Below are 15,088 nucleotides of genomic sequence, written 5' to 3' on the forward strand. Positions count from 1 at the left end.
ATTTATAAATTATTCCAGGTATAACATACGAATAACAAGTATAAACGGCCGTAAGTTCTGCCAGGCCGAATCTTAAATTCCCACCACCATGAATCAAATATTAGGGTTTCCTTTGAAATTTCAGGGGGGTTTGAGGACAAATCAAGCAGAGCAGTTCAACCAATATACTTCCTGAGATAATTTTAAAGATTTTACCTATGGAGACTATCAGATTCTGGATTTGTAAGAACCATTTTTGTTTTAGAGGAATCATTAACATCTCTTCTAAGTGTGCAAGAAAATTATAAAATAACGTCTTGATTTGAAATCTTAAATCTGTAGATTTTCACCAGAGAAGTAAAATCTGGAAATTTTACATTGAGTTTCAAGCAATTTTCATGATCGGTGCGCCTTCTAGTGAAATTTCAGGCAAATCGGATATAAACTACGGTTTCTAGAAACCCAAGGAGTTAAATCGGGAAATCGTTCTTATGGGGGCTATACTAAAACACTGACCGATACTCACCTTTTTCGGCGTAGAAGGATAAAAACTACGGTTTTTATAATCCCAAGAAATAAAATCCGGAGATCGGTCATTATTGGGGATATACCAAAACATGAACCAATACACACCCTTATCGGCACACCTCTTTATTGTCATAAAATAATTCTAGATTTCCAATTTCAGGCAAATTGGATAAAAACTACAGTTTCTATAAGTCCAAGAAGTAAAATCGGGAGATTGGTCCGTCTATATGGGGGATATACCAAAACATGGACCGATACTCACCATTTTCGGCACATCTCTTTATGGTCCTAAAATACCTCTAGATTTCCAATTTCAGGCAAATTGGATAAAAACTACCGTTTCTATAAGCCCAAGACCGCAAATCGGTAGGTCGGTTTATATGGGGACTATACCAAACATTGACCGATGCTCACCATTTTTGGCACACCCCTTTATGGTTCTAAAATACCTCTAGATTGACATTGACCGATGCTCACCATTTTTGGAACACCTCTTTATGGTTCTAAAATACCTCTAGATTTCCAATTTCTGGTAAATTTAATAAAAACTGCGGATTCTAGAAGTCCAAGAAGTAAAATCGGGAGATCGGTCTATATGGGGGCTATACCAAAACATGGACCGATACTGACAATTTTTGGCATTCCTCTTTATGGTCATAAAATACCTCTAGATTTCAAATTTCAGACAAAAAATTACGATTTCTATAAGCCAAATCGGGAGGTCGGTTTATATGGGGGCTATATCAAAACCTGGACCGATATAGTCCATCTTCGAACTTGACCTGCCTGCAGACAAAAGACGAGCTTGTGCAAAATTTCAGCATGTTTGCTTCATTATTGAAGACTGTAGCGTGATTACAACAGACAGACAGACGGACATGGTTATATCGTCTTAGAATTTCTCCCTGATCAAGAATATATATACTTTATATAGTCGGAAATCGATATATCGATGTGTTACAAAGGGAATGACAAACTTATTATACCCCCGTCACCATTCTATGGTTGTGTGTATAAAATCTCATTGAACATAACGCCTTCAAAAAGTAATTATGTTGATTTATAAGATGTAATTCTGCTATATTCGACTGGTGCTCCAGCGTCTATCAGTGTTTATTTTTGATGGAGGCAGCGTGTCTGGAAAAATATATACTCCATTTGGAAATTCGCAAAATGTTCATCAATATACCTTTCACAATTTTAAGCGTAATAACTATGTTTTCAGCACTTCATTTTCCTTTTTATTTAAATAAATTGTGATAAGTTAGTTGCGCTTGTAACAATGGTAATGGTAAAATACTATCATGTACATTTCATACTTTTTGATGCGCTTCTCCCATCACAGTGGCGATTGTTGTAGTGTCACTTACGAGTCTGTGGTAGCGATGAGGATGAAATGGAACTCTGAAATGCTGGCAGGGTAGTACATAAGTTCCCGCTTAAAGTTCAAAATTCATTCATTCTTCTAGTATCATTATGACAACATTTTTACACATAGTTTGTTGAATAATCCATTTCACATTGTGAGTATACCTAAATAAATAAGCTATGATTAAGTCCATTATCCTTTGCAACCAATATCGAAAATGTTGTACTTTTTATTAGAACCTAAATTGCCGAAAGTCAGACTAAAATAATAAGCTGCCACTACACCTTAAACAAGCCAATTGCACATTGTCTATAGATCTAGATTTCTATACGAGATTTATAGTCTACAATCTTAGATTTGTAAAAGTCGAACTTTTTGCAAGGTAAATATTTTGAATTTAATTTTTTCTTTAAAGTTTGGAAAAGGCAATTTTTGTTTATGCAAAAGCTGAATATTAGAAATTGAAGATTTGAAAAGTCTAATAGGACTTTGTATCGTTCAAGAATTAAAAAAAGCATTGTAAACCATTGTAACCCAAGAAGGCTCAATAAAGAAAAATATGTCTTAAATATATCGTTAGGTTAGGTTAGGTTATGGAGGATGAGACCAGCCCATAGCGAAAAGGTGCTGGCTCCCCACTTAGACCATGTTGATCCAGTGTGTTTTCTCATTGTCGTTCTTCTTCGTCCTCCTCAATCATTTGAGTTTGCAGGCGAGTTCCAAAGAAAGTTTTCCTAGTTTTGCCATCCCGAGGCCTTTATGAACAGAAAATGGCAGGAGTTGCCTCTGGGTCCAGACACCATCTACAAATATCATCAGTCATTAAGCCAATCCTTACCATGTATTTTCCAAGGGTGTTGTGTCCTGTTATGATGCCTATCAATGCTCTCAGATTATCTCCGCGGGTCGCCATCAGAGTTTGTATCGTTATGCACTTCTAAATGTTCTAGAACGCTGTGTATTTCAAAGACTCCCGATTTACATTTTTTTAAATATATGTTCTAATGATGTGTTTTGGGAGATGAGACTTTGCTTAAGTTCTCTCAAATTCGACAAATCTCTTTCATTTACATATATTTTAGTTTTTTTTTTGGGAAATTGCCATGGTACTAAATAAAATAAGACAATTTTAAATTTAAGGGTTATTGTCTTGAGACAAAACTCCAGTACAGTGCTCTACAGTCAACTTGTTTCTGTCTTCTAACATATCGTCTATAAGTGATACCTAACATTGTGAAGTGCACCATTCGGGATCGGATTCAAATTAAGGTCGTTTAACAATGTATTGAAAAATTAATAATGCTAGACTCATTTATATGAGTTAAATTCCTGCTTGATATATATTCACATAGATGCCACACAGTTTTCTAGGGTATAATAAATTAATTTAGCATGATAGCCTGCATTTGTGCTTTTGAATAGAAACGAATATGCAGCTCCGTTTGTACTGATGCACAGAAACATTTTTAGTTTATACTTTAGGATTTCTAGTTCTGCTTCGGTATAGAAATCGTGTCGATTGTATAAAATTCATTTTTTTTAAATTACACGCCAATTTTTTTACAATTAAAATTTATTTTAATTCACAATACAAATCGTTTCTTGAATTCCATTAATTTTACTCATAATCATAGGGACGTAGCATTTGATGCATTACAACTAACCAAGGAGCACCAAAACCAATGACGCCAGCTACTAAATAGTATGCCGTAAATCTATATGGATTGTCCAATTTAAATGGCAAATTCTGTAAAAATTAATAATGGAAAAAATTAATGTGGAAAAATCTGAAAAACTTCAATCTTGTCGAATTTCCACGAAAACAATCTATAATGTAATATATGGCACTTCAATAGACGAATTGCCATCACTCCTTTCTTTTAATTTGAGAAACAATAAACGTTATTTTTTCATGGAATCAAAGAACAGCCCTTCTGAATAGCAATTCGTCTAGACTTTTTTGGGGATTATAGATGGTTTTCATAAAATTATTTTTTTTAGTTTCTAGAGAAATTAAGTTTTCTGCTTACACAACCCGGAACACCACCCTTGTAATTTCGTACAAACATTGTTGGTTTCGCGGCCATATGCGGATATGATTTTATTAAATTCTTGGAAATTCCCAACATAGTAGCAATTTTTTTATATTATCGACTATTATTAGCAGATGTTTTACTTTTGTGAAAAAAAAAATCAAATTTGAAATTGAAGTATAACCCTAAGAACAATGATAATATTTTATGCAAAAATTAATACTTTGTATAGGCACACAGATATGTGGATTTCCAAATAACACGTATGCTGATAAGACCCCGGTCTGACACATAGATGGCGTCGCTATTATTAAATGCATATTATTTTTATATAGTACCAAACTTCAAATGATTCGTGTCAAGTCAATTAGTTTGTGAGATAGAGCGTCTTTTGTGAAGCAACTTTTGTTATTGTGAAAAAATGGCAAAAAAGGAATTTCGTGTTTTGATAAAATACTGTTTCCTGAAGGGGAAAAATACGGTGGAAGCAAAAACTTGGCTTGATAATGACTTTCCGGACTCTGCCCCAGGGATATCAAAAATTATTGATGGGTATGCAAAATTCAAGCGTGGTGAAATGAGCACGGAGGACGCCCGAAAGAGGTGGTTACCGACGAAAACATCAAAAAAATCCACAAAATGATTTTGAATGACCGTACAATGAAGTTGATCGAGATAGCAGAGGCCTTAAAGATATCAAAGGAACGTGTTGGTCATATCATTCATCAATATTTTTCCGTCGATATGTGACAATGGATGAAACATGGCTCCATCACTACACTCCTGAGTCCAATCGACAGTCGGCTGAGTGGACAGCGACCGGTGAACCGTATCCGAAGTGTGGAAAGACTCAAAAGTCCGCTGGCAAAGTAATGGCCTCTGTTTTTTGGGACGCGCATGGAAATATTTTTATCGATTATCTTGAGAAGGGAAAAACCATCAACAGTGACTATTATATGGCGTTATTGGAGCGTTTGAAGGTCGAAAAAACGGCCCCATATGAAGAAGAAAAAAGTGTTGTTCCACCAAGACAACGCACCGTGCCACAAGTCATTGAGAACGATGGCAAAAATTCATGAATTGGGCTTCGAATTGCTTCCTCACCCACCATATTCTCCAGATCTGGCCCCCAACGACTTTTTCTTGTTCTCAGACCTCAAAAGGATGCTCGCAGCGAAAAAATTTGGCTGCAATGAAGAGGTGATCGCCGAAACTGAGGCCTATTTTGAGGCAAAACCGAAGGAGTACTACCAAAATGGTATCAAAAAATTGGAAGGTCGTTATAATCGTTGTATCGCTCTTGAAGGGAACTATGTTGAATAATAAAAACGAATTGTGACAAAAAAATGTGTTTTTCTTTGCTAGACCGGGGACTTATCAGCCCACCTGTTACTGATGGTGATTTCATCCATTTATTCCGCTTTGGTACATCAGCTTGTATCCAAATAAAGGAACTCTGCAGAGACATCCTGTCGCAGTTCCACAGACCACTTGTCGGATGTGATCACACTGACGATGCGTAGTTTACTACGCAGGTTTCTTTGCCCACTACCCAAGAGCTGACGGCATGCGACGAGAACCTCGTTTCTAATCTTGCCTTGACTTTGAATACCTCAATTCTACATACGAATGGCAGGCGCCTTCGTAGGTCAACCGCCACGAGTCCTCTGACATACAAAGTTGTTGTTGTGCAATGCACCTTGCGGAATCCATGTTGATGGTTGCCAGGTAAAAAAATCTCCAAGAGTAATGCCTCAAGTGTCTTGGCTACTGTCGAGAGGAGGGAGATCGATCGGTATGTACCAATCACCCTTGTTCGATTCATTGCCTGTCATCAGTAGTGGATTCACTAGACATCGGGTGTAAAGAATGATTCCAAGGACCATTTGAGGAGTTTGGTCAAGAACTCAACTCCCAATATTCTGATCCTGATTCTTAAGCGTTAGCATAGCAATGATGACATTGGTAAATTCTGCTTGGGTAAATTGTGGTATGTCACTGGCTTGGATACTACGAATGCGACGATTGGGGTGATCAACAAACTATCGGTTGAAAAACCTCAAATTTCAGATCAGTGAGCGTTATGTCGCCAAAATTGACTGAGATCCCATCGTTCCTTGTAGAGGCGATCGAGAGGGATTTTACTGTTGACCACAATTTATCTGTGCCAGTGAACAGGTTACATTGCTTCAGGTGCTCTAATCATGTGTTCTTGTGATAGTCGTCTATTTTACTAATCTCTAATCGTCTTGTAAGCCAATGGAAAATAGCAATTTTATTTCAATATGTGTGAATTTTCGACCTTTGTGTTCTTTAAGACTTAATAATAAATGTGTCGAAGATGGTACCTTGAGGACGGGAAATCAATTTCAATTTAAATTTTTGATCAATATGGACTCTATTGCATTCAAGAATATTATCCTTTATATTGCTTAAGATATTTATACATATCAAATTATTTGTTTAATTTAAAATAAAAATTAATTTCTCTTTTGATTCAAAAGATCATTTATACGTTATTTTAGAGTAGGATTCGTTTCTCATTGTGTCGAGTTTTAATGCAACTATTCGATATAGTACTGTATAGTTATACATAGTATATTAGTTCAAAGAGTTGTGTATATTGGCAAATGAGACATATTGTTTTTTTATTTTTACATCCCCAATTTGAGTATGCTATATATAGTCTCCATAGCAAATGACCATGTAACGATGGCATATGGTTGTTCATCATTCTTCCCATCCCATCATTCTTATATTTGACAACTTTTGTTGTATGGGCTATGAGTTGATTTTTGTTTTGCTTGCCTTGTGGGGTCATAAATATTTGTTGACCCATTGAATTGTGCGTCTTCACGCCTTGATAATTTTAATGATACGTTCTATTCAAATTGCTTTCTTTTGATTATCACTTATTACATACGCACTTTTGGTTTGTTAATTGATTCTTAATGTCGGGCGATATGTCTGTACGTGCTTATCAAAAACTAAATATAGTTTTATAAAATGAATGATCCTTGATTTAATGTAACCACAAAATTGAATGCCTATATAGTAGTTCTGCCTAATTTTTAACCAATAAGGGTATCTGCCTATTGTTTTGTAATTTGATTTAAATTTTTTAGTAAATGTTGGAATATAAAGGGTGTTTCCCTCTATAGACCTTTTCAACAATACTTCCCAACAAGAACTAGGTAACCACTGGCTATTTCTCCAGCATCAACTTACTACTTGCAATATTACTGGAGATTTAAAAATAATAAGTTACCTGTATATACCAATAACCATTCTTCTATCACTAGCAGTAATCAAACTCGTACTACTCTCAGCATTACCAATGTTTTAAAAATAATGGGTTACTATTCACAATATATACCGGTCGACGACTACGAAAAATTTTCCATAGAAATAAAATTTTGACAAAATTTTCTATAGAAATTAAAAATTTGGAAATTTTTAGGAAATAAAATTTTGGCAAAATTGTCTATGGAAATAAAATAGTGACAAAATTTTTTATAGAAATAAAATTTTGACAAAATTTTCTACAGAAATAAAATGTTGACAAAGTTTTCTGTAAAAATTAAATTTTGACAAAATTTTCTATAGAAGTAAAATTTTGACAAAATTTTCTATAGAAATAAAATTTTGACAAAAATTTTCGATAGAAATAAAATTTTGACAAAATTTTTTAAGAAATAAAATTTTGGCAAAATTGTCTATGGAAATAAAATAGTGAGAAAATTTTTTATAGAAATAAAATTTTGACAAAATTTTCTTTAGAAATAAAATTAAAAAAAAATCTATGGAAATTAAATTTTGCCAAAATTTTCTATAGAAATAATAAAATTTTGACAAATTTTTCTATAGAAATAAAATGTTGACAAAATTTTCTATAGAAATACATTTTTTACAAAATTTTCTACAGAAATAAAATTGTGAAAAAATTTTCTATAGAAATAAAGTGTTGACAAAATGTTCTATAGAAATAAAATGTTGACAAAATTTTCTATAGAAATAAAATTTTGACAAAATTTTCTATAGAAATAAAAATTTGGAAAATATTTTCTATAGAGTTAAAATTTTGACAAAATTTTTTAAGAAATAAAATTTTGGCAAAATTGTCTATGGAAATAAACTAGTGACAAAATTTTTTATAGAAATAAAATTTTGACAAAATTTTCTTTAGAAATTAAATTAAAAAAAAAAAATTCTATGAAAATTAAATTTTGACAAAATTTTCTACAGAAAAAAAATGTTGACAAAGTTTACTGTAAAAATAAAATGTTGACAAAATTTTCTATAGAAAAAAAGTTGACAAAATTTTCTATAGAAGTAAAATTTTGACAAAATATTCTATAGAAATAAAATTTTGACAAAATTTTCGATAGAAATAAAATGTTGACAAAATTTTTTAAGAAATAAAATTTTGCCAGAATTTTCTTTAGAAAAATTTTAAAAAAATTTCTATGGAAATTAAATTTTGACAAAATTTTCTACAGAAATAAAATTTTGACAAAGTTTACTGTAAAAATAAAATTTTGACAAAATTTTCTATAGAAATAAAATGTTGACAAAATTTTCTATAGAAATAAATTTTTTACAAAATTTTCTATTTTGGCAAAATTGTCTATGGAAATAAACTTGTGACAAAATTTTTTATAGAAATAAAATTTTGACAAAATTTTCTTTAGAAATAAAATTTTGACAAAATTTTCTTTAGAAATAAAATAAAAAAAAAATCTATGGAAATAAAATTTTGACAAAATTTTCTATAGAAATAAAATGTTGACAAAATTTTCTATAGAAAAAATATTTTGACAAAATTTTCTATACCAGTCGACGACTACGAAACTCGTCATATTTTGGGATCCGGTTTCGAATCCTGCCGAGACCCCCATTTTTAAAATGTGTTTTTTATTCTTATTAAATATTTGGGAATTCTTCAGGAATCCTGTTTTCTAAATTTTTATTTCAAAAATTTTTGAGCAGAATAACGTCTACAGTAATGCTGTCATCGTTAATGGTAGCGAAAAGTAAAGACAAAGGTTAGGTTAGGTGGCAGCCCGATGGTATCAGACTCACTTAGACTATTCAGTCCATTGTGATACCACATTGGTGAACTTCTCTCTTATCACTGAGTGCTGCCCGATTCCATGTTAAGCTCAATGACAAGGGACCTCCTTTTGATAGCCGATTCCGAACGGCGCTCCACATTACAGTGAAACTACTTAGAGAAGTTTTGGGACCCTCATAAATGTCACCAGCATTACTGAGGTGGGATAATCCACCGCTGAAAAACTTTTTGGTGTTCGGTCGAAGCAGGAATCGACCTTGTGTATGCAAGGCGGATATGCTAACCATTGCACTACGGTGGCTCCCTAAGTAAAGACAAAAGTAATGTCATTACAAATTATTGGATTTTGACTTTCATCAAGATTCGTTTAGTCAATTTGACTCGGTTTTTAAAATTTGAACAAGATTTTGAAAACAGCCGATTAATCGATTCAAATCGATTTGAAAATCAAAAGCTTTAAAAAAAAAAACATCTGAGTTTGAACATTTGAACAAACAAGACTTTTAAAAAGTATGATGTCGAAACATTTTCAAAAAAAAGTGTGGTCTAAGAAACTAAAGCCATAAAAATCACCACTAAATCCTTTTTTCATTCAAGATCGATTGAAATTCGAAATCATCTCGGTCAACGTTCAAAAACGGTTTATTGCTTGTCAAGATAAAAATTCAATTTTTTTTATATATCTATCAGTGTTACCATTGAACATTTCTAAAAAGTGGCACAAAAAGCATCACTGGTCATCATAAAAGGTGGCACACTCATTGTAAAAAAGTGGCACTCTTTTTCAAGAATTTTATATATAAAGGTGGCACACTCATTGTAAAAAAGTGGCACTCTTTTTCATAGAATTTTATATCGAATATTTAAATATATATATATTTTTAATTTAGATTATCGCCAGCCTAACAATATTTTATGTCCATTTCATTGAAAATCACTCTTTGAAAGTTAATACGCATGAGCAGTATTGTCAGTATTGGTGATTTTCCCCAAATTGGGAATATTTTTTCGTGAATGGGGACGAAATTTTTGAGTTTAGGACTTGGGGATACAATTGTGGATTGTTGTGGTTTTTTATTTTTAGAAGTCGATTCGGTATAAATCATTTTTACATGAAATTCTTTTTATTTCTACATTATTAAAAAAGAAGCACAGCGAATCGTCAACATTTAAAAAAGAAAACTTTGCTCCTCTTTATTGCACGGTATGTTATTGGGTGCAAATGGAGCATTTGGGCTAGAAACGGACACAGGACTTTGTTTTGGCGACCTAAGTAATAGTTTTTAATTTTACTTAGCTAGGCTAAGACATTTTTCTACAATTCATTTCGTAAGGACTCCCATTTCCATTTTACGAGCATTTGGAAGATGATTACCATCATCATCTGATTTTGTGTTTCGAAATCTTGATCTTATTCCAGACCGCAAGTTGGTGTGACAAGAATTTTATATTTTTTAAATTATTACAGATATTGTACATCAGAGCCTATTTCTACATTTTTTGCATAAAAACTTTTTAAAAAATTATTGTGGATTTTTGGGGACGAAAATATCCCAATTTGGGAACAAGGATCAGAAAAATACTGGCAACACTGTTCAGGGTATTAACTCGGTTTATCTAATATAGAACATTTTCTTTGCCTACTTTTAGGCTGTACGCGTGTTCACTAAAAATATTAGGGCATAAAAGGAAAAGTTGCTAACAAATATAATATTCCACTCGTAAACACGATAATTTGTAGACACTGATCATTCTAGTAATCTTAACGGGGTTTTGGATCAAAACTTAAAAAAAATTAATAAAATTACATAAAAAAAGTATGACAAAAAGGTGACATAAAAATGTAAAAACTATGGAATTTAGTGACACAAAAACTCACAAAAAAATATAACCGCTTCAAAAAAGTGACCAATTTGCATTTGGACACTAGTATACTTAAAATCTTTCAATTTCCTTTTTTTATTTTAGAAATCAAAAAAATATGAAGAATAAAACTAAATATTAGGAAAATAAAGACTTTGAGCTTGAAAATGAAAATTCATTTAATTTTAGATATATTTGGTAAATTGCTAAATGATTGAATTTCGATTGCTTCTGGTACAACATTTCATCCAAAATGGGTTTATAGGAAAGAAAGCCATAAATTTGTCTAATTAGAAGATCGAAAATAGACTTTTCGACAGATCTGCTTTCTATATAAAACAGTAATACAGTAATCGAAGTAGACCTTTTGCAATATTAAATTTTTACAAAATGATTGTTTTGTTAAAAATGAGTCGAATCGGTCTATCGAACTTTGATGTTGATCAAATCGACTAAGAAATAAACATCAAAATCGTGTAAATCGACGAAATATGAATTTTGGGAAAAGTCCAATAAGTAGAAAAATCGATTTTTCCAAATTTGGAACAAGTCCACTTTTGCAAGTTCGAAACATCTGTTTTTCCAAACTTTAAAAAGCGAACATGTCGACGTTTTGATTCTCACAACAAGCCCTAAGATCTATCAATCAATAAAACTGTAGTTTTTTCAATTTAGACAAAAACAAGTAAGGAAAGTCTAAAGTCGGGCGGGGCCGACTATATTATACCCTGCACCACTTTGTAGATCTAAATTTTCGACACCATATCACATCCGTCAAATGTGTTGGGTGCTATATATAAAGGTTTGTCCCAAATACATACATTTAAATATCACTCGATCTGGACAGAATTTGATAGACTTCTACAAAATCTATAGACTCAAAATTTAAGGCGGCTAATGCACTAGGGTGGAACACAATATTAGTAAAAAATATGGGAAACATTTAAATCTGAAGCAATTTTAAGGAAACTTTGCAAAAGTTTATTTATTATTTATCGCTCGATATATATGTATTAGAAGTTTAGGAAAATTAGAGTCATTTTTACAACTTTTCGACTAAGCAGTGGCGATTTTACAAGGAAATTGTTGGTGTTTTGACCATTTTTGTCGAAATCAGAAAAACATATATATGGGAGCTATATCTAAATCTGAACCGATTTCAATCAAATTTGGCACGCATAGCTACAATGCTAAATCTACTCCCTGTGCAAAATTTCAACCAAATTGGGCCAAAACTCTGGCTATTAGAACCATATTAGTCCATATCGGGCGAAAGATATATATGGGAGCTATATCTAGATCTGAACGGATTTCAATCAAATTTTGCACACTTAACTGCACTACTAATTGTACTCCTAGTGCAATATTTCAAACCAATTGGGCCAAACCTCTGGCTTCTAGGACCATATTAGTCCATATCGGGCGAAAGATATATATGGGAGCTATATCTAAATCTGAATCGATTTCAACCAAATTTGGCACGCATAGCTACAATGCTAAATCTACTCCCTGTGCAAAATTTCAACCAAATTGGGCCAAAACTCTGGCTTTTAGGACCATATTAGTCCATATCGGGCGAAAGATATATATGGGAGCTATATCTAAATCTGAACCGATTTCAATCAAATTTTGCACACTTGACTATACTACTAATTGTACTCCTAGTGCAAAATTTCAACCAAATTCGGCCAAAACTCTGGCTTGTGGGGCCATATAAGTCCATATCGGGCGAAAGATATATATGGGAGCTATATCTAAATCTAAACCGATTTCAATCAAATTTTGCACACTTGACTATACGACTAAGTGTTATGTTTGTACAAAATTTCAAGCAAATCGGTATAAAACTCTGGCTGCTGGGTCCATATTAGTGCATATCGGGCGAAAGATATATATGGGAGCTATATCTAAATCTAAACCGATTTCTTCCAAAATCAATAGGGTTCTATTCTGACCCAAATTAGGAACATGTGCCAAATTTGAAGGCGATTGGACTTAAATTGCGACCTAGACTTTGATCACAAAAATGTGTTCACAGACAGACGGACGGACGGACAGATGGACAGACGGACAGACGGACATGGTTATATCGACTCAGGGACCCACCCTGAGCATTATTGCCAAAGACACCATGTGTCTATCACGTCTCCTTCTGGGTGTTACAAACATATGCACTAACTTATAATACCCCGTTCCACAGTGTGGCGCAGGGTATAAAAAGAAAAATACCAGAATGTTTATTCTGGTATTTTTTTAAATGGCCCTAATAAAATTAAATATGAGTAGCAATAATTTACGTTTTAGTTAATGTCGCGGCTATATAATCTGAGGGGAAAAACATAATTTAGCATTATTTTACAAGATTAAATATCGAAACCTATTTTTGCCGATGATCAAAAATTATCTAGCTTCATTATATTTTATACAATGGTCTACAATTGTGTCAATTCTAAACTAATTAGCGACGAAAGATAAGATAACAATTATTCGGGGTTATATGAATTTCAATAAATCTTATCGAAATGATAGAATTTGTAAACAATTTGTTTTTATATGTAAAAACGTTTAAAGGGAATATTAAAATACACAAAATAGGGAAATAGACAATTGTATTCATTGTACCAAGCGATACCTCTCTCTCTCTCTTGGTTGACCTCTTTTATATGATTGTGAAATAATTCTCTTTGGTTTTGTGTATTTTCTAAGAGTGCAGGCAAAACTTTCCTTTTCCAGTTGATGGACATCGAGCGTGTTCCCCAATTGGCATCGGCCCAATTTAAAATCGAAAAGACATGCTTCTCACTGGTCATTGGTTCTTAAATAGTTTTTTTTTTTGATATTTTTGGCATGCGTATGACTGTGCGGTGGTTTCTTTAAAATCGACATTTGACTGATAACGCAAGACACTTTGCATGACATTCAGCTATCATTATTAAGATACAAATCAGTGTGATTCAATCCAAATCAAAAGTAATTAATACTAAAAAATATCATGATCAGTTTTTCTTAAATGGGCTGACTCAATATAATTTATGTTCATTCATGGCTATTTGTGATTTTTTGTTGTCGTTATTTATATCTCTATTTCATGCATAATTGTTTTGATGCTGATTTTTTTTTGAAATTCTTGTTTTTTCCTGCAGTATTAAAGAAAATAATTTAATCGATTTTTTTTTTGTTTGTTCTTTTGCCAATCCACATTTTTTCACTTTATTTTGGCGCAGATGTTGACATCACATTTAATGAGTTGTGTTAATTTGTGCATACGTGATTTGTAAATTTTCAAAAATAAATATTTTTGGGCTTTTGTTTTGGTTTTTGCAATATAATGTGTTTTATTATAGAGTGGCTGATATGTAATTGTTCAAAAGCAAAAAATGTTCGAAATAATATAAATTTTTAGAACCTGCTTAGATTTGTTCGAATTGGGTAACTTTGGGTTCACGTAATCAACATGCTCAGTCGCCATATCCGCCAACTGATATTGCAAGATTGTCATGTGAACTATCGTGAGATTGAGGCAATCTTAGGCATTAGTCGGACCAGCATACATTCAATATAGCAAGAACATTTAACAGTCAAACTAATAATCTGCCAAAAATAATCTACGAAATTAATAAACATTTCTATAGAAAATTTTGTCAACATTGTGTATCAATTTTATTTCTATAGAAAATGTCAAAATTTTATTCCTATAGAAAACTATGTCAGAATTTCATTTCTGTAGAAAATTTTGTTAAAATTTTATTTCTATTGAAAATTTTGTCAACATTTTATTTCTATTGAAAATTTTGTCAACATTTTATTTCTATAGAAAATTTTGTCAAAATTTTATTTCTATAGAAAATTTTGTCAAAATGTTATTTTTATAGGAAAGTGTGTCAAAATATTAAAAAAGAAAGGGATTTTTAATATTCCTGTTTGCTTTCTAATCCTCAAATATAAAAGCCAACCCTCGTATTTATGAACATTTATTATTACAACAATTTTTTGTATAAATCGAGAATATATTAATAATCTTAACTATAAATAAGTAAAGAAAAATAGAATATTTCAAGCAAAAATTTATTTCTATAGAAAATTTTGTCAAAATTTTATTTCTATAGAAAATTTTGTCAAAATTTTATTTTTATAGGATATTTTGTCAAAATTTTATTTTTATAGAAAATTTTGCCAAAATTTTATTTCTATAGAAAATTTTGTCAAAATATTAAAAAAGAAAGGGATTTCGATTATTAATAT

At 32.0% G+C, this 15,088-nt stretch overlaps 2 protein-coding genes across 4 annotated transcripts in view; one reads left to right on the plus strand and one right to left on the minus strand.

Annotated features, from left to right (window-relative positions):
- Positions 1-15,088, plus strand: part of LOC142222530 (phosphoribosyl pyrophosphate synthase-associated protein 2) — a 73,769-nt gene that overhangs the window by 2,216 nt on the left and 56,465 nt on the right. The window lies entirely within an intron of this gene.
- On the minus strand, positions 3,432-4,077 carry LOC142222532 (cytochrome c oxidase subunit 7C, mitochondrial-like). Its single transcript, XM_075292710.1, has 2 exons — positions 3,907-4,077; positions 3,432-3,623 (listed from the first exon to the last, which is right to left on the minus strand). The coding sequence occupies exons 1-2, from the start codon at positions 4,003-4,005 to the stop codon at positions 3,495-3,497; spliced, it is 228 nt and encodes a 75-aa protein (XP_075148825.1). The 5' UTR covers positions 4,006-4,077; the 3' UTR covers positions 3,432-3,494.

Source organism: Haematobia irritans, chromosome 1, assembly GCF_050003625.1.
Source record: "Haematobia irritans isolate KBUSLIRL chromosome 1, ASM5000362v1, whole genome shotgun sequence".
Taxonomy (NCBI): domain Eukaryota; kingdom Metazoa; phylum Arthropoda; class Insecta; order Diptera; family Muscidae; genus Haematobia; species Haematobia irritans.

Coding starts and splice junctions, on each gene's coding strand:
- LOC142222532 (XM_075292710.1), bottom strand. CDS start 4,005: ATGTTGGGAATTTCCAAGAATTTAATAAAATCATATCCGCATATGGCC. Junction 3,624..3,906: donor AGGGTGGTGTTCCGGGTTGT/GTAAGCAGAAAA, acceptor TAATTTTTACAG/AATTTGCCATTTAAATTGGA.